Source organism: Ursus americanus, chromosome 14, assembly GCF_024610735.1.
Source record: "Ursus americanus isolate L20-20 chromosome 14, mUrsAme1.1.p, whole genome shotgun sequence".
Lineage (NCBI taxonomy): Eukaryota > Metazoa > Chordata > Mammalia > Carnivora > Ursidae > Ursus > Ursus americanus.
Genome location: NC_142140.1, coordinates 8,457,844 through 8,478,752, shown reverse-complemented (window position 1 = coordinate 8,478,752; position 20,909 = coordinate 8,457,844). Strand labels below are relative to the sequence as shown.

General features: G+C 47.1%; 1 protein-coding gene across 1 annotated transcript in view; it reads right to left on the bottom strand.

The window, feature by feature from the left end:
* The window catches only part of LHFPL4 (LHFPL tetraspan subfamily member 4), a 29,783-nt gene extending 9,486 nt beyond the window's left edge, over positions 1 to 20,297 (bottom strand). Inside the window, exon 1 of the mRNA XM_045808251.2 lies at positions 19,890 to 20,297. Within this exon, the coding sequence (XP_045664207.1) occupies positions 19,890 to 20,295 (406 nt within the window). The 5' untranslated portion in view covers positions 20,296 to 20,297. The remainder of the gene's footprint in view (positions 1 to 19,889) is intronic.
* Between the last annotated feature and the right edge of the window lie 612 nt (positions 20,298 to 20,909).

Below are 20,909 nucleotides of genomic sequence, written 5' to 3'. Positions count from 1 at the left end.
CCACCCTACTCATGTCTTAGTGCTTTTGTGAGAATCAATTGGCCGGTGAGAAGTGGTACCTAAATTATTACTGGTGAAGCGGGGACGGGTCATGGCAACTCTTGGCAAAGTGGAAAAAAAAATTCTGGACAAAAGAGATAAGGCTTTTTCCAGATAGTCAAGAACGGTTAACAGCAAGTGCCTGGGCAAGGCGATAAGCTTAATTTTTATACGTAATCATCATGGAGACCAGTACTTTGCTACTATATCTGTTCATCCCTCTTCCTTACTAGTAGAAGCCCCAGGTTTTGGCTGAGAACTTGACCACAGAAAACAAAGGCTGCATTTTCCAGCTTCCTTTGCAGCTATGTGACTAGGCCACATGAGTAGGTAAAAATGCGTGCAGATGTCTTATGTGTCTTCGAGGAAAATAACACTAAAAAACAGATTTATAGGGGCGCCTGGGTGGCGCAGTGGTTAAGCGCCTGCCTTCGGCTCAGGGCGTGATCCCGGCGTTCTGGGATCGAGCCCCACATCAGGCTCCTCCGCTGTGAGCCTGCTTCTTCCTCTCCCCCTCCCCCTGCTTGTGTTCCCTCTCTCGCTGGCTGTCTCTCTCTCTGTCAAATAAATAAATAAAATCTTTAAAAAAAAAACAGATTTATAATGTGCTCTTTGCCCCTTTTTCTTCATCCATTCCTCCATCCCGCAGCCAGGAATGCAGAGGTCATGGCTAAGGCTCTAGAATCCATCTTCAACAATGAGAACAAGGGCCTTACTCAGGAGTGGTGAAGCAGAGCTCTAGAAGGAGCTCCTAGGGCACCTGGGTGGCTCAGTCGGTTAAGCCTCTGATTCTTGGTTTCGGCTCAGGTCATCATCTTGGGGTTGTGGGATAGAGCCCCACATTGGGCTCCATGCTCAGGGTGGAGTCTGCTTAAGATTCTCTCCCTCTCTCTCCCTGTCCCTCCCCCCGACTCATGCTCTCCCTCTCTCTCAAAAAAGGCGGAGGACAGCACCTGGGTGGCTCAGTCAGTTAAGAATTTGACTCAATTTCAGCTCAGATCATGATATCAGCATCATGAGATCAAGCCCCACATAAGGCTCTGTGCTCAGCAGAGAATCTGCTGGAGATTCTCTCCCTCTGTCCCTTCCCCCACCCACTCACGCTCTCTCTCTCAAATAAATAAATTAATTAAAAAAAAAAAAGAAGAAGGAGGAGCTCTTCACTTCGGGGTCCACCATACCAGCTCTGAACTGCCTAACTCTTGGGCATTTATTTACACAAGAGTCTAGAACCTGGGGTCATTAGACAGTTATTTTGGGTTTTCCTATCACAGGCAGTCAAACCTAGTCCTAACTATTAACAATAACGTGTTATTCCTTTTGAAGTCTGTATCGTATGTATATATTGGGAAAACAGCTTTTAACTGTGTGTCCTTGGGCAAGTCACTTCACCTCTCTGAACCCCAGTTCTGTCATCAGAGAAACAGTGATATTTACTTCTCGAGGCCACAACACAGATCGGATGGTCCACATCATCACTGTAATGGGGGTACGCCTCACTGTGTGTGGCGTATGAAGGTGGCACATACACGCTGCGTGGAGAGCAACATAGCGGTATCCGTAAAAACCACAAAGGCGCTCACCCCCTGACTCAGGAACGTACCCTATGGCTGAACTTGTGCGCGTGCACAAAGGGTGTTCACGGCGCCACCAGCTTTCTAACAGACGGCTGCCATGTCTATTGAGAGGGAGCTGATAAAATAAAGTATGGTAGATCCATGCCATGGAACACTACAAAGCCACTAAAACAAGTGCACAGTTGTGTATGTTGTCGTGGAAAACCTTCTTTTTTTTTCTTTCTTTTTTTTTTTTGTGTGTGGAAAACCTGCTAAGATATATTAAGACATTTAAAAAGCCGAGGCACACAATACAATGTATGGTGTGATCCCATCTCCGGTTTCGAAGAAAAGTGCACCTGCTCGGGAACAGCCAGAAGGAGCAGCAGCTCTGTGAGGACTGACATAGCGAGCTTCCCGACACATGACTTCTGCGACAAAAAGCAACTGTACTTTTGGGGCACCTGGGTGGCACATCTGACTACTGATTTCAGCTCAGGTCATGATCTCAGGGTTGTGAGATTGAGCCCCACGTCTGACTCCACACTGGGCATGGAACCTGCTTACAATTCTCTGTCTCTGCTCCCCCCTCCCCCCGCCCCTCCCTCTCTCTCCCTCTCTCTCTCTCTGATAAATAAATAAAGCAAGCAAGCAATTGCAATTTTTTTTTTCATTTTAAGTAGGCTCCATGCCCAGGATCCTGGGTGGCTCAGTTGGTTAAGCATCTGCCTTTGGCTTGGGTCATGATCCCTGGGTCCGGGGATGGAGTCCCTCATCAGGCTCCTTGCACAGCAAGGAGTCTGAGTCTCCCTCTGACCCTCCCCGCCCCTTGTGCTCTCTCTCTCTCTCTGTCAAATAAATAAATAAAATCTTAAAAAAAAAAAAAAGTAGCCCCAACATGGGGCTTGAACTCATGACCCTGACATCAAGAGTCACATCCTCTACCCACTGAGCTGGCCAGGCACCCCAGCAATTGTAGTTTTAAAAAGTCAAACACATAGGCAGTGTTTTCCATGCTTCAGGCATTGTTCTAACTGCTCTATATTTATTAATGAATTGTTATCCACATTTTACAGATGAAGAAACAGGCCCAGAAAGGTTAAGTGATGTGCCCAAGGTCACATGTGGCGCTAACAGCTAGAGCTAACACAAGCCAGAGCTAAAAGAGCTGGGATCAGACCCAGCCCGCCTGGGGCCAGGGCCCATGCGCTCAGCCACCTCTCGGCTCTGATACGTGGGCAGGCAGACAGATCACAGTAAGCATACTTGCTCACGTTTCAGAGGAGCAGGGGGTGATCTGTACATACAACGGGATGCTATTCAGCCTTAAAAAAGAAAAGAATTCTGACACAAGCTACAACATGGAGGAACCCTGAGGACATTACGTTCAGTGAAATGTGCTAGTCACAGAAAGACAAATACTGTAGGATTCCACTTACGCGAGGTCCCCAGAGCAATCAAATTCACCGAGACAGAAAGTAGCATGGTGGCTGCCAGGGGCTGGGGGAGGAGTGGAGGGGGTTATTGTTAAAAGGGGACAGAGATTCAGTTTTGCAAGAGGAAGAAGAGTTCTGGAGGAGAGAGAGAGGGATGCCGTACACAACACTGAGCACTTAAATGGTTAAAATGGGAAATTTTATGTTATGTGTACTTTACGATGAGAGAGGGAGAGAGGAAGAAAGTCAGCAGGGGGAACACAAAATGACATGATATATTTGCCTCACGGACGTGGATGTAAATATACAGAAAAGGGCTGGGGGGGAAATGGAAATTAAATTTATAAGACTGGTGGCCTCTGGGCAGGGAGGGGGCAGGGACTTAGCCTTTAAATGTTCCAGCTTTTCAGAGTGAATGTGTTCACACACTCCTCGTGAAATTTAAAAACATCATTTAAGATACTGGTTTTTCAAAGAATACACATACAAGCTGGCATATCTGTAGACATTTCTGGAAGTATACAGAAGCAATTTAATGATGGATGCCTCTGAGATGGACCGGGAGGTGAGCAGGAAGGGAGGGAGGGAGGGGACACTTTTCATTCTGTGCCATCCTGTTCTGTTGACCATGTCTAACATCTGCATGTATTACTTTTATAAGAAAAACTCTGTTATTATGTCCAATCCTTATCCATCCATGCTGGGCCATGAAATCCTCTTAAGCTTTTAAAAAATAATTAAGAAATTAAAAGGCAGTTAAAAGGAAGAATGATACTTGAGTTTGGGAATGAAACTTGAGTGAGACCAGAAGTAGTGAAGAATTAATAAGAGCAAACGTATGATACACTCAGGTGTTTACTTTCTTTAAAGCTTGTGCTGTAAATGTGCCCTTATATAAAGCTTTTCTTCTTTTAAGTAGGCGCCATGCTGGGTGTGGAGCCCAACTCGGGGCTTGAACTTGTGAGCCGGAGGTCATGACCTGAGCTGAAATCAAGAGTTGGATGATAAACCAGCTGAGGCACCCAGGGGCCCGTATATAAAGCTTTTTAATGATGCATTTTATGCTCAGCTCTTTTAATAGCATTTCATTGTAACACTGTTACACCATCCTCAAGGGACATCTGCTAAGCTGGACACTCCAAGAGGGAGGCCTCTGTTTTTGCTCAGTTGTCCCCTCCATGCATGACACACCATAGCTGCTACCCTTTCCTGGGTGTCAGACTGGTTGTCCCCAGGGCTTCTGTCCCTAGGCAGACTCCACAGAGGCTTGCTATAGACTGAATTGTGTCCCCACAAAATTCTCATGTTGCAGCCCTAACCCCCCGTGTGATAGTATTTGGGGGTAGGGCCTTTGGGAGGTAATTAGGGTTTGGTGAGGTCTTGAGGGTGGGGCCTCATGATGGGATCAGCGCCCTTATAAGAGGAGATGCCAGCAAGCCCACCTCCCGCAGCCCCACCACGTCAGGACACAGGCAGAGGGCACGTCTCTGAGGCTGGACAAGGCCGCTGGACGGAGCAGGACCTTGCCTGAGAAGGAGCACACTCGCTGCATCTTGGAGCCACGCAGCTGAGAATAGGTGTGACCCCATTTACATACAGCTCAAAGACAGGCGAAACCAGCCTACAGGATGAAAGGTCAGGCTAGTGATCACCCTTGGGGGACATGAGACTCCACAGACAGGTTCACTCTGTGCAACTTCTCCAAGCCACAGAGGGGGCGTTTTCCGTACTTCTCTCTAAGTGTGTTATACTGCAATAAAAGCCGACTTTAAAAAAAGGCAACATACCATAGTGGGTAAGAAGGGAACCTCAGAAATAAGCAATAGATCACTGGTTGGACAGAGCACATCGTGCGATGGCACGCCCAGCAGTCATGAAAGGGACGAAGGCAGCCCTTGACGCGCTGCTGTGGGACGGCGTCCGCATGTGCTAAGTGAAAGGCAAGGTTCTGAGCAACACATGCGGTACCATGCTAGCATTCTGTAAGGAGGGAGACGGAGAGAGAGAGGGAATGCGAGCCTGTGTGTGTGTGTGTGTGTGTGTGTGTGTTTTCTTGCATGGACACAAAATATTTCTGGAAGTGTCTGCAAGACCCTGATAACCTTGGTTACTTCTAAGGAGGGGAACGGAATGGCGGGAGGGCAGGAGGGGATGGAGACACTGCCCTGATAACCTGCGGCACATTTTGGAAGCAGAACCATGGGAAAGATTTACCTGTTGAAGCCGTAAGGCGGGTGGGAGTTGTCTACTAGTAGGAGACTATTGCCAGAGTTCTCACTCACTTGGAATGAAAATAATTAAAGCAACAAAGAATGGCAACGCACAGGCCAAACGTAGCCCTCAGAAATAATGGATTAATCACAAAAACATAAAAATGAAAATCTCTAAACCCCTTTTGACCGAGCTTGCCAGTTTCCGGGAATTTATCCTAAGAAAATGCTCATGGATATGCTCTCAGATTGAGCTACAAGGATGTCTGTCACACTGGTACTTATAAGAGAAAGAAGAGGGGCGCCTGGGTGGCACAGTCAGTTAAGCATCTGACTCTTGGCTTCGGCTCAGGTCCTGATCTCAGGGTTGTGAGATCGCTCCAGTGCTCAGCATGAAGTCGGCTTGAGATTCTCTCTCTCCCTCTCCTACTGCCCCCCCACACCATGTGCCCTCTCTCTAAAATAAATAAATATAAATCTTTTAAAAAAAAGAGAGAGGAGCACCTGGGTGGCTCAGTCGGTTAAGCGTCTGCATTCTGCTCAGGTCATGATCCCGGAGTCCCGGGATTGAGACCCCGCACTGGGCTCCCTGCTCAGCGGGTGCTTCTCCCTCTCCCTCCACTCCTCCCCTACTTGTGCTCTCTCTCTCTCGCTCACTCTCTCTCTCAAATAAATAAATAAAATCTTTTTAAAAATAAAAATTAAAAAAATTTTTAAAAGAAAAAAGAGGAGGAGAAGGAGAAATAATAAAGGAAGAATGGAAAGAAAGAAGCAACTTAATATCCCGCAATATGGGAATAGAGTTCTTGCCTATCATGGAATACCACTCAGCTATGAAACTTCAGTATAAAGTTCCTCAGGCAGCCATTGAAGAAGATTTAATGATACAGAAAATACTTATATGTTAGGTTTCCAGGGGCTGTAAAAATTGACATACAATATAATTTCACTTTGTGAAAAAACACTTACATAGTTATAGCAAATAGTTAATTATATAGCATTTACCATGCCGAGCACTATAGTACTTTACATACCTTAGTTCGCGTAATCCACACGATAATCTGCATTATTATTTTCTTTTTACAGATGAGGACACTGAGGCACAGAGAGGTTATCCAAGTTATCCAAAGTCACACGGCTGGTAAGCTGCAAAGCCAGCCGGCAAGTTTGAACCCAGAGAGGCTGGCTCCACAGCCCGCTGGTAACCAGTGCTCTCTGCTCTTAGGAGTGTGCAGGCCAGGCAGTTAAGAGTGATTGATTTTGGGAGTGTGAGATTATGGATGTAATTCTGCTCATCTATAGTCCCCAGTTTTTCTACAAAGAACGGTGATAACTTACAAAACAGTAAACGTCTTAGAAAAGGGGAGATACACAGAGCAGCAATGTAGCATAGAACGCATGGCCAGCTGCTCGTGTCCCCTGGGAGTCCCTCCCTGGGGTTAAGGAAAGGATCAGGCTGCAAGGGGGATGAGGGGAGCCCAGTGAAGAGTCTGTGTCCACACTGGGACCACAGCTTTCCACGGGACTGCTTCCCTGGCGTCCCTGGCACTAGGGGGCTGTAGGGAAAACCTCCGATGGGCTGAACCCGGCTAAGGGAAGGAGGGTGTCTACAGGCCCCTCACTACCAAGTCTCCGCACTGGTCTGCTCCCCCAGGGCAGGCGCTGCTCTTACGAGGGGGACTGGGCCTCTCCTAATAGTCACCCTGACTCACCCCAGATCTAGGCCCAACCTCAGTGCCTCTATCAGCCTGGGATGCTGGGGGTTGGGACTCGGGTGCCTGGGCTCATCATCCCCCATCCAGCGCCCAGATGCTGGAAGGCACCCTGACTCCCCCTTCCCCTCACCCCCACATCCAATCCACTCACAAGGTCGACTGACTTGACCCCCAAAAATATCCAGGATCTGACCTCTCCTCTCCAGTTCCATGGCACCCATCTGTCCGAGCCGCCGTGATCTCCCTCCTGAAGGACCACAGTGACCTCCTAACTACTTCTCAGCTCCCATGCTTACTCCATCATCAGCTTTCTCTGTTCAGCAGCCACAGTGAACTTTCAGAAATGGACAGTGCCACACCCCTGCTGAGCGCCCTCCACAAGCGCCCCCCCCCCCCCCCGCCCCAGTGCACTCAGAATAAAGCGAGGCCCACCTTTCCCTCCAGCCATTAGGCTTCCGATCCCTACACTCCGGCCACACTGGCCTCTTTCCTGTCCCTTAGAACATGTCAAGTTCAGCCCCACCCGGAGGCCTTTGTACTGACTGCTTCCTCCTGCGATGCTCTTCCTCTGTAATTCTGTCCCCAGTTCCTGGCTCCCGATCTTGAGGACACTACAGTCTAGGAAGGAGACTATTAAGACACAAATAATTGTGGCTGGGGGGATGGGCGAAATCGGTGAAGCGGATTAAGGGGACACTTAGTGCGATGAGCACTGAGTCATGTAAGGAACTGTCCCATCATTATATTGTACACCTGAAATGAACAGAACACTGTACATTAACTACACTGGAATTAAAATAAAATGTACCCCCCCCCAAAAAGACAAATAATTGTATCTGGTGTCACAGACACTGTTATGGAGGACGGGACACCCATCACTTTGCGTGGTAATCACTTGGGAACAGTGTTTAGTATTCACTTCACCACCCCCAGCCTGCACTGAGCCTGTGGCCTCTTAATAACCTCTGAACCTACCCATCCCTGCATCTTCCATTGTCCCGACTCGGCCCAGCCACGGCTTCTCTCCGGTCTGGTCAGAAGTCTCCTGCTGCTCTCCCAGCAGCCTGTCTGTTCCTGCCAGCTCAGACCAGGCGCTCAGATGGCTGCATCCCTCTGGGTCCCCCTCTGGCTCCTCCAGACAGGGGCGCTTTCTCAAAGCAGTCCCTTGCAGTGTCTCAGCTGCTAATCTCAGCAGCCACTCTGGCTCCTTTTCTGGCCCCTCCCCCACCTGCCTCTTAAAGGTCTGTGTTTCTAGACTCTCCCCTTCCCCCAGCACATACTCTCCACCGGGCAATTTCACCCACCCTGAGACTCACTCGGTGATGCACCACATCTCTATCTCCCCTAGGCTCCCAGCCTGAATACCAGCTGCTTGTCAGACCTTCCCTCTTGCACATCCCAGAGGGTCTGCCAACTCAACATCTCCCAAACTGACCTCATCTTCCTCCTGCATGTTTGGCAATGTCAGTCCAGAGACCCAATCATCCAAGGAGGAAACCTGGCATCATCTGTAACACCTGCCTTGTCCTCACCCCCAGAGAGCCGCTGGTCTCCTACACAGGTCTCCCGCCTTCCTCCTCTCTCCCTGCCGTCTCAGCACCTCTCACAAGGACCACAGGCTCCTTGCCTCCCATCAGGCCTCCATGGGGTCCACCCCAGCAGCAGCCACCCCAGTCATCTTTCTAAATCCAGCATCTGGGCCTGGTGACTCCCATGCCTAAAACTGAATGCCCGTGGGGCACCCGGGTGATTCAGTCAGTTGAGCATCCAACTCTTGGTTTCGGCTCACGTCGTGATCTCAGGGTCATGAGATAGAGCCCGGCATCGGGCTCCGTGCTGGGCGTGGAGTCTGCTTGAGATTCTTTCTCCTTCTCCCTTTGCCCCTCCCTCTTGTGTGCGCTCTCTCTCTCTAAAAATAAATAATAAAAGCAAATGCTCATCACATAAGGATAAGAACCAAACTCCAAGGCCCAACTTTGAAAGCTCTCCATAGCCAGCCCTACCTGCTTCTTCAGGCTCATCTTCTCATTCTTCCCACTCTGCAATCCTTCCTCCCTTATTGTAGCACAGACAATGGAATGTTGGAGCCAAAGTGTTTTGACCCAAGTCACACACCAGCTAATAATAATCGCTAACAGTTCTTGAGGGTCTCCTTTGTGCCCAGGTCTGTACAATATTCACAATCAACTTTTCAACAGCCCTTGAGGTAGTTACTATTATTATCCCTATTTTATAGATGAGAAAACTGAGACTCAGAAATTGTGTAACCTCCCTAAAGACACTTAGCTGGCAACGCCACACGTAGCATTCAAATTCAGGTCATCTGACCACTGACTATGCTACCTCCAAAGGAGTGGATGGCGGAGCTAGGACTTAAATCAGATATCATCATTCACTCATTCAGCAGACACTTATTAAGCACCTACTACGTGCCAGGCAGACTCCTGGTCCAGGGCTCTCGTTATACCATTAAACTTCTCTGGGATTAAAGTAAGGCTGGTAATGGTGAGTAACATAACATGCTGATGAAAACAAAAAGACAAAAATGAGAGGCTTTCAGAATATGAATAGTTCAGCCCTTGTCCTCTTGACCCCTCCTAGCCCTCCAAATCGTCCTCTCCAGTGACAGCCAGATGTGATGTCCCCCCCCTCCCCCCCGCTCAAAACACTTCAAGGCTATTTGAGGTATCACACTAAACCCAGGACAGAACTGACAATTGGATTATGTTGAGAAAAAACAAATTTCACTTGGGGAAAACATCCATAGACAAAGTCAAAAGATGAACTGGGAACAATATTTGTAACTCATATCACAGACAAAGAGCTAACTTTCTTAATATACAAAAAGTTCTCTCTCTTTTTTTTTTCAAGATTTCATTTTTAAATAATCTCTATACGCAATGTGGGGCTTGAACTTACAACCCTGAGATCAAGAGTCACACATTCTACTGACTGAGCCAGCCAGACGCCCCACAAAAAGTTCTTACATATCAAAGAGGGAAAATACCATTAACTTGATAGACATATATATATATATATATATATATATATATATATATATATATATGAGCTGACAGTTTATAGAAAAGATATATATAGGGCACCTGGGTGGCTCAGTTGGTTAAGCATCTGCCTTCGGCCCAGGTCATGATCTGGGATGGAGTCTGGCATCGGGCTCCTTGCTCAGTGCGGAACCTGCTTCTCCCTCTGCCTGCTACTCCCCCTGTCTGTGTTTTCTCTCTCTTTCTCTCTGACACATAAATAGATAAAATCTGGGAAACAAACTGAGGGCTTCAGAGGGGAGGGGGGTGGGGGAATGGGATAGACCGGTGATGGGTAGTAAGGAGGGCACGTATTGCATGGTGCACTGGGTGTTATATGCAAATAATGAATCACGGAACTTTACATCAAAACTAGGGATGTACTGTATGGTGACTAACATAACATAATAAAAAACTATTACAAAAAAATCTTAAAAAAAAAACATATACATAAAAGGTGCTCAACTTTACTCATGATTAAAGAAAGGCAAATTACTACTCTCAGAGAGTATTTTTTTACCCATCCGGTTGGCGAAACTAAAATACTTGATGGCACACTAAGCTGACGAGGAAGTGGGGTAACAGGTACTTTCCTACATGGCTGCGGGGAGTGTAACTCTGTGCGACTATGGCTGGATCTATCACAACTGTAAGTATACAGACCAATTCTGTCTAGGTCTTTATTTCATCCTTACGCTAACATATGTGTCAAATTATTATAGACAACATTATCCCGAAATACTGTTATAGCAAAATATTGTGAACAACTTAAGTGTTGATAAAAGAAATGATGGCACATCTACACAAAAGCATATTATGCAGCCCTTGAGAAAAAGTAGCTCTTTACACACGAAAGTGAAGCATTCCAGCAAGAGCGTGGCAGAGGCGGCGGTGCGTGGTGTCGACCTCGGGGCACGAAAGGCAGTGTGAGGGCCAAAACAGTCTTCAAAAAAGAACAAGCTGGAGGACTCACACTTCCTGATTTGAAAACTCACACAAATCAGCAGTCATCAGGACACGCCGGTACTTGCGTAAGGACAGACACGTAGATGGGGGGAATAGAATAGAGAGTCCAGAAGTAAACCCATGTATCTACCTCGTTAATTGATTTTTGACAAGGGTGCCAAGGCCATTCAATTGAAAAAGCATCATCTCTTCAATAAATGGTGCTGGGACAATAGGAGAGCTACATGCGAAAGGATGAAGCTGGACCTTTCCTTGCCCCACATACAAAAATTAACTCAAAAGGATCGGACGCCCTAAACGTAAGAGCTGAAACTATAAACTCCTCAGTAAAAACACAGAGGTAAATTTTTTGGGTCCTTGGGAGCAACTGAGTGTCTCAGTGAGTGAAGCAACCCCCCCAGTCTCGGGTTCTGTGCTCAGCGGGAGTCTGCTTCTCCCTCTCCCTCTGCCTCTCCCCCTCTGCCCCTCCCCTGCTCGAGCTCTCACACTTTCTCTCTCTCTCTCAAATAAATAAATAAAATCTTTAAAAAGTTTTTCTGTGTGGGTGCCCTTGGATTTGCAAAAGATTCTTAGATATGACACCAGAAGCACAAGCAACACAAGAAAAAAAGAGATAAACTGGATTTTGTACAAATTGAACACTTTTGTGTTTCAAAGAAAACGATTAAGAGAAACAAAAAACAGCCATAGAATGGAAGAAAATATTTGCAAATCATATAACTGATAAGGGACTTGTATCTAAAGTATACAAAGAACTCTTACAACTCAATAATAAAAAGAAAAATAGCCCAATTAAAAAATGGGCAAAGGATCTAAATAGACATTTCTCCAAAGAAGATATACAAATGGCCAATAAGTACAGGAAAAGACTCTCAACACCATGAATCATTAGGGAAACACAAATCAAAACCACAATGAGACACCAGTTCACAGCCGGTAGGATGGCTATAATTTAAAAAGTCAGGTAACACAAGTGTTGATGAGATACGAAGAAGGAGGAACCCTCATACACTGCTCTTGGGAAGGTACAATAGTGCTGCCACTTTGGAAAACAACCTGGCAGTTTCTCAAAATGTTAAATATAGAGTTGCCATTTGAGCCACCGATTCCACTCGTAAGTATCTACCCAAGAGAAATGACCATGTGCATCCACGCAAAAACTTGTACACAAATGTTCACAGCAGCATTATTTATAATGGCCAGAAAGCTGAAACAATCCAACGTCCATCAACTGTTGAATGAATCAACAAAATGTGGTCTATCCACACAATGCAACATTATGGCCACAAATGGCCACAAAAAGGAATGGAGCACTGACCGGTGCTATGACATGAATGAACCTTGGAAACATTATGCCAAGTTAAAGAAGTTGCAAAGACTGCATATTGTATGATTTCATTTGTTTACTTTATTTTTTTAAAAGATTTTATTTATTTATTTCAGAGACAGAGACAGAGTGTACAAGCATGAATTGGGGAGGGGGGACAGAGGGAGACACAGACTTCCCACTAAGCAGAGAGCCCCATGTGGGCATCCCTATTTTTTTCTAAGATTTTATTTTTAAGGGGGGCCTGGGTGGCTCAGACAGTTAAGCATCTGCCTTTGGCTCAGGTCATGATCCCAGGTCCCTGGAATCGAGCCTCACATCGGGCCCTCTGCTTAGAGGGGAGTCTGCTTCTCCCTCTCCCTCTGTGACCTCTCTCGTTGTCACTCTCTCTCTCAAATAAAAATCTTTAAAAAAAATAAAAATTAAAAAATCTTTATTTTTAAGTAATCTTTACACCCAACGTGGAGCTCGAACCCACAACCCTGAGATCAAGAGCTGCACGCTCCACAGACTGAGGCGGCCAGGTGCCCCACTATGATTTCATTTCTATGAAATGGCCAGAATGGGCTAATACAGAGAGACAGAAAGTAAGTTAGTGGTTGCTTAGAGGCTGAGGAGGTTGGGCGGGGGAGCTTAGGGGGGTGAGACCTAAAGGGTATAAAGCTTCTTGAGGTAATGAAAATATCCTACAACTGGTTGTGGTAATGGTTGTACGACTCTATGAATATGCTAAAAACCACTGAACTCTACACTTCATATGGATAAACTACATGGCATATGAGTTCTATCGCAATAAAATCATTACCAGAAAAAAAAAAAAAAAGGAGGTGAGCAGTGTAGCTTCTTCCTTTCTCTCTCCTTCTCGGATCACTCTTTCTGAGGTCTCCTGCCAATGCATGAGAGGGCTTAGAAGTGGGTCCCTCAGCCCAGCCACCCTTAGATGACCACAGCCCCCACTGCTGTCTTGGATGTAAATTTAGGTGTAAGCTTGAACCAGAACTGCCCATCTGAGCTGCTCCCAAATTCCTGTGACTCACAGAAACTGAAAAAATAATGGCCTGTTGCTTTAAACCACTAAGTTTTGGAGTAGTTTATTATACAGCTAGAGATAACTAATATGCCATTTAAGCAACAACAACAACAAATTGTTTGCTTTTGCTTGAGATTTGCCTATTTCTTGAGATTTCTTGGAAAAGATACTGATTGTATACCTTTCTTCCCTTTTGAATTTTGTATCATGGGCCTGTATTAATTATTCCCAAAAAAAACCTTCAACAAATATATGCTGACAGATGAAGTTCATAAACTCCCAACCATGGCTTAGAAGCCTCCACAATCTAGCTTCCCATTCTGAACACTCACCACTCCCTGCCCTAATTGCTGGTAGTCCCCAAAACATAAAACACACCAAGCATCAAGCTTCATGCCTGGGATCCTACCGTCTCCTCTGCCTGGCTGATCTTCTCTTTCCAGCCCAGCCTCCAAGACTCAGCTCCAATGCTGGAACTTTTTGGAAGACTTCCCTGGCTGTCCTTAACCGTATCCCCTTTGTGCCCCCAGAATACCCTGTGCTTGATTCAGTCATTTCACGTGTCATGCACAGAGGAGTGATGATCTGTCTTCTTTCCTGCCTCTCCCGCTACCCTATGAGCTGTGGGGCAGCGAGGACTCTTTTACTCCGGATTCCCAGAGCCCCACACAGTGCCTGACACACAGAAGAGGCTGTCAGTAAAGGACTGATGTGAGAAAGGAAGGGTGTAGGGAGGGAGGGTGGAAAAAGGGAAAAAAGGGACAGCTGGGGTAGGAAGAAAAACAATGGAGCATGGGAAGAACGAAATCCCCCCAATGTGCTCAGCAAGTCATGCACGTACAACAAAGATGTACTAGATGAATAAACTCCCAAACCGAATCTGAAACAAACCCCCAGAGAAACGGAGAGCAATGTGGATGAATACTCTAAGCTGCAGTGACCTTGCTGTTCCCAGCCCAGAGACCCCTGCTGATGAAGGCGCAGGTCCGGCAAGGCTGGAAGGTACTGGCCTCCGGATTACCAGCATCCCCCCCGCCCCGCGCTGCCATTGCCACCATCCCTACCTTCGGTCTCCCCCAGCGCCCACACCACCTCCCACGTCCTGTTCCCTGCTGTGACTCCGGCACTCCAGCAGGGCCTGACACACAGTAGGCGCTCGGGACTGGATGAATTATGGTCAGAATCATCTCCCTTCTGTGGGTAGAAGAGCCTCACTTTGTGATATGAACTTGTCTCTTCTCTGTGGGACTAGGGTTTTTTTCCTCTGTAAAATGAGGCAGTTGGGCCAGCTAACTGGCAAGACCCTTTTCAGCTGACAGTTTACGACTTCTCAAGGCCTTTGATCATCCCAGCAAGTCCAGACTCTAACACCTGAGCCCCAAGAGCTCCTCACAAGCTGCTCTTCACTTAGACTGTGTCACAGGAATGATGTGACCATTTACCGAATGCCCACAGTCCACTAGGAACCACATTCAGTGCTTTCCATCCATGATTTTGTTTCTTTCTTTCTACCACCTGAGGTAAGTACAATAATAATCTCCCCGGGGCGCCTGGCTGGCTCATCAGCAGAGCGAGCAACTCTTGATCTCAGGGTTGTGAGTTCAAGCCCCACGTCAAGTGTAGAGACTACTTAAAAATAAAATCCTTAAAAATAATAATAATCATCTCCCTTTTAGGATTAGGAAACTGAGACATAGAGAGGAAAACCCACTTATCCAAGGCCACACAGCTGGGAAGGAGCAGAGAGAGAATTCTAAGTCTTCTGCTCTTAAACTACTACCCCACACTACGCCCCCGGACTCTCAACTAGGCTTCCAGCCTGAATCTCTACTCCAGCCGGCAACCTCCCCTTGGCTAACCTCCCCCAGCCCACAGGGAAACACTGAGTACGGAGAGCCGAGGGCTGCATCTTGTGATCTGTGTATTCCTCTCCCAGGTCCCAGTCTGGTTGTAAGAGTAGGCACCGGATCCATTCAGACTTGTGTTAAGTTTCAGCTTCACCTTTCGCTAGATGTGTGACCTTTGGGCAAGTCACTTTGACAAATGAACATGAACTGCTGTAACAAATATGAAAACGTCTAGCCTTGAAGCTGGCACCTTGTGTATTCTCGCTAAATGGGAAAGACCAGGTATGGAGTAGCAGAGACACCCGGAGAAGCTGGCCCCTAACTCCATGAAGAGCCACCTGGGTTTTCAGCTTCTCTACTTAACATTTGAGTCTTATGCCAAAAACCTTCTGACACTGCCCCAGCACTAATGCTCCTCTATACATCCTTCATAAACCCTTGAGCTTTTGGGTCAGACAGACCAAGTTACAATCCTAGTTCCCCCACTTACTGTCTTAATGACCTTGGACAAATGACTCATCTCTGAGGCTCCGTGTTCTCATCTACAAAAGAATAATAATGGTACCTACTCCATAGGATTGCTGTGAGGATTAAATAATAGTATGCGGGGGCGCCTGGGTAGCGCAGTCGTTGGGCGTCTGCCTTCGACTCAGGGCGTGATCCCGGTGATCTGGGATCGAGCCCCACATCAGGCTCCTCTGCTGGGAGCCTGCTTCTTCCTCTCCCACTCCCCTGCTGTGTTCCCTCTCTCGCTGGCTGTCTCTATCTCTGTCAAATAAATAAATAAAATCTTAAAAAATAATAATAATAATAGTACGCGTGTCAATGTTTAGCACATGGTCAAGCATACAGCGAAGGCACGGAAAATGTTAACTATTTTTCCTGAATAATAACAACAGTTGTAGTAGCTTTGAACTGCCTGCTGATTAAAGTCCAAATTCCTGACCCAGTATTCAGAGACTTGCACGGTGTAGCCCCTCTCCTCCCACTGCACCCCTATGTGGAGGTCACGCTCAAGCCACATGTGGCTTTCTCACCTCCGTGTCTCTGCCCATGATCTTCCTCTCCATTCAGATGCTCTCCCACACCTCACACCTGTCCACATCCTCACCTCCCACTCAAGCCTCACCTCCTAATGAAGGGGCCACCTCCTCAATTGCCTTGGGTTTCCCCAGCACTTACAGCCTAGCATATATTAGTGTTCAGACCCTCCAGAGTGAGGTTTCTGTCTGCGCCTGTCTTACCAGTGGTCACACTTGGTGTCTTTTTTCAGGAATCGACCTTTCTCCACTGTTGGTCCATGTGTTCCAGGGATGGGAATGTGGCTGAAGCCTTAGACAAAGTCACACTGATTAACTAAAAGGTGAATCCTTGGCCAAAGCCTGGGCCAATGAGAATCAGCCCTGGAACTTTTGCTGGAACCACTGATTAACAGATACTCTTTTCCCACAGGCATTGCTAAGCTAAAGCGAAGTAAATTCAGAGCTGCTAGTAGCCTTATTTATCACCTTGAAGAGAGAAGTGGACTTTAAAATGAGCTGACACAAAGGAACCAAGAAATGGAGATAGACATATTCTTAATGGCATTATTTGAGTATCCGGGTCCATCCATGCCTAAAGCAAGATACTTTTTTTTTTTTTTTAAGATTTTATTTTTAAGTAATCTCTACATCCAATGTGGGGCTCAAACTCACAATCCTGAGATCAAGAGTCCCATGCTCCACTGACTGAGCCAGCCAGGAACCCCTAAAGCAAGATACTCTTGACCTTTAAGTTATGTGAGCCAAAACCCCCACCATCCCTATTTTATTTTATTTTTATTTATTTAAGCCATTTTGAGTTGGGTTTCTGTCACTTGCCACTGAAAGAATTCTGACCACTATAGTGATCCAAATAGACGGTAAGCTTCCTGAGAGTGGGGATCACGTTGTATAGACCGAAGTCCTCGGGGACCATTATGATCTTGGTCTTGCAACACCTACCACAGGGATGATCACAGAGCAGGTAAAGAGTAAATAGAGGAGTAAGTATCTCTGAATTTTCCCAATAGTCCAGGACTCTACACTTAGAAGAGTCTAAAATACTTGAATAAAAGTTTACTTGAGGGGCACCTGGGTGGCACAGCGGTTAAGCGTCTGCCTTCGGCTCAGGGCATGATCCCGGCGTTATGGGATCGAGCCCCGCATCAGGCTCCTCCGCTGTCAGCCTGCTTCTTCCTCTCCCACTCCCCCTGTTTGTGTTCCCTCTCTCGCTGGCTGTCTCTATCTCTGTCGAATAAATAAATAAATAAAATCTTAAAAAAAAATTAAAAAAAAAAGTTTACTTGAACAAGAATTCTAATTCTTACCTAATATGAACAAGGCCCTTTGCTGCTCTGCAGCTGCTCTGAGATTGACTGGTTTGTTACTTTCTGAATAGGATGATCTTGGTAAAAGAGTTGTTTTAGGAGACACACAGGGCTGAAAGAGATACTTTGAATCCACTAATGTAACTGATTAGTCGCCCACTGTAAAGATGACAAAACTGAGATTTAAGCTAAAAACAACTGCTTAATACCGCAGGGTGAATCACGCAGGCAGAGTCAGCCAAGACTCTATCCTATGACTCGTCGTCCAGTGCTCTAGCTCCTATCCTGATGTCACTTCATTAAACAAAGTGAATTGGTCACTTACCCAGAGAACTCAGAAATCTCTAAGCAAAATGGAATAAGCTGCTCAACTCTGCTAACTGGCCTCCTCAGCCCTCAGGCGTGGGACAACACCACAAGGGAAAGAGCACTGGGTCAGGGAAAGAGTCAAGGCCTAGTTTACTCCCCTCCTGGCGATGAGACTTTGGGTAAGTCCTTTTCTCTAGTCTCAGTCTCCTCTCTCTAAAATGGGAGGAGGGGAAGGTGGGATTTGAAGGAGTTGATCTCTATGATCCCTGAAATTCTGTAATTACATGGGGTATTGGACACTTCATCAAATCCCTAAGATCAAACCCACATAAATTACAGAGAATTGGAAGGCCAAGAGGTCAGCTACCCTTCTGCAGACTCCAAATTAAGGATGAGGAATTGAGGATTCAAGATGAGTATATATTCTTTTCAGCTTGCCTTTGGAGGAAGAATAGAATGGAAATACATGAAATTACCTTCTGTGTACCATGGAGAAATATGGAGACATAGCCCTCACACTCTACAGTTCTCCTTTCTCACCTTCAAAGATCCTACAAAACCCACATCTAAGTAGTTGGAGCGAGATAGATTTGAAACAAGCTCATTAGAATGTCTTCATCTGAATTAACACTACTTTCTTCAAAGTAGTCCTTTTGAGAGTTTGGGAAATTCTTCCAATGGGACAGTATTCCTCCCTGTGTTTGTAAAAGTCCTCTTGGGGAAGCAAACCAGCCTCATGATTTTGCTCTCATACCTTGGCTTTCATCCCAAGTGACAATTCTCAATTTGATCACTATTGTATTTTCTACACTTGGCCCTAAGCGACTTCCAGCCATTTCCAAAAATTATATTCTTCCTTTAAAAGATGGAGGTTCCCCTCAATGATGATGTTCAAGAAAACACACCCCACACTCCAAAGACAATTTCCTACAATGTTTTGAGCAGTGGAATCATCAGCAAGTGATAGAACACCTCCTGCAGGGAGTCTCTTTTGAAGAGGCCCATACTTGTTGAACGCCCTGATGTGCTTATTTTGAAAGACTATCTCTACTGTATGATCATCACATTTTCCCTACTCTTTCTCATCCCTGGAGGGCTCCAAACTTTTCCTAACCTCACCAGCCCTCCTCCCTCATTCCTGCTATATCTCGACCTCACTTCCCCCAGCTCAACTCTTTCTGGCCTGCAATTAGGCAAATGCCCAAGTTGCTGAATCTTCAAAATCTGCCTTCGATCAAAAGGTGGGTGGGGGTGCGGACTCTAATGGATCCTGGAATACAGTCTCAGCAGTTCTCATTCCCAAGTCCCTTCTCTGGATCTTAGGGCAAGATGTCTGTCCTAGCTAAACATTTCAAAGGGTCCCAGGATTTATTACCATTGGGCATAGCACCAGAACTCTTCCTGCATTGGGTGGGGGTAGTGGGTGAAGACTTGCCCTCCCAAGACCTCCATGCTGTCAACCACCCACATTTCAAACACTGGATAGACACTACAGACATGCATATCTTCTTATGCTCCTTTATCTTAATACAGAACTTCAAAGTTTACAAGATATTCTTTCATTTGTTCTTGGAATCCTCTTTATTGTTTTACAGATGTAGAAGCCTAGCCTCGGAGAAGTAAAGTGAAACACCCAAGTTGATAATGTCAGCAAGATAAAGGTCAAAGTCAGATCTCCTGATTCCCCCAACTCATGCTCTTTTTGATACAATAGAAATTGCTCACTCCTAGAGTAACTCCTCATTCAGATAATTATTTCCCCTAAGACAGCCAAAAGAGACTCTCAGAGACCCTCAGACACTCTAACATAACGCTAACACATCTATCAATGCAGTCTGCCCATATCCAAGAACATAAACGCAAAGACCCAGTTCTAAGGCTCTGCCTCTTACCCCAAGGTATCTCTCATAAATCCCCTCCCCAGTGGCTGCTGAGGGACAGCCAAGGAGGTGTGTCTTTAGACGGAGAAGCAGAATCTCTCTGACCCCTCCAAGAAGGGGTCCTGGAAGGAAGGAGCCCCATCTTCGGCGCCTGTTCTAGGGGTCACGCCCCCACCCCTCCCCTACCTGCCAAGAGCTGCATCCAGGCGCAGATCTTGTAGACCGTGGCCGTGTTGCAGAAGAAGAAAAGCGCAAAGCAGGTGATACAGCCGAGGATCAGCACCATGGAGAGCAGCACGAAGAAGGCGGCTGCCTTGAAGGCGCCGGACGGGATGGTGCTGAAGTCGGTGAACGAGCCTCGGCAGGTGAGCTCGCGGCCCGCCAGCCCGCTGCCCACACAGTAGTGGAAGAGGCCGAAGTAGCCAGGCTTGGGGGTGCTCACGCTGTCGCCCACCCAGTAGGGCTGGATGAAGACCACCACGTTGATGATGGCGAAGCAGATGGTGAAGATGGCCCATAGCACGCCGATGGCCCGCGAGTTCCGCATGTAGTGCTCGTGGTAGAGCTTGGAGGCCTCCTGCGAGGGCAGCATGATGCCCGGGGGCGGGGCCGGCGGCGGCGACGGCGGCTGGCGGGGGCCGCCGGCCCGGGACCGACCGCCGGGCTGCCGGGCTGACGGGCGGGAGCTGGGGACGCACGCGAGAAGCGACCCTGAGCCAGGGAACTCTCGAGGGCGGGGCCTGGGGCGGAGCTGGGGGGACCTAAGTATGAAGGAGGCAGGAGGGGGTCCTGAGTGTTGGGGCGGTGTCTGGGGGGAGTAAAGATCTCCAATTGGGGGCCTAGGAAAAGGACATGTGAAAGTTGGGGGGGGGGATGAGGGGGATGCGATGTGAATATGGGAGCTGCAAGTGGGGGCTGACTAGAAAGTGGTCATGGGGGTGATGGGGAGGGGGTTTGGGGGCTAGAATTGGGGGAGTAGAAAAGAACCATGTAGAGATGGAATGGAGGCTGAGGACCGATATTGGGGGATTAGCAGAGGGACTATATAGGGAGCTTGGAAAGGAAACTGGAGACTGGTATTAGGGGTAAAAGGAGATTTGGTATTGGGCGTCTAGAAAGACGCTGTGGAGAGGGGGATTGGTGCTTCTATGAGGGGATAAGAAGGGGATACGAGGGACTGGTACTGGGGGACTGGGAAGGTGATAT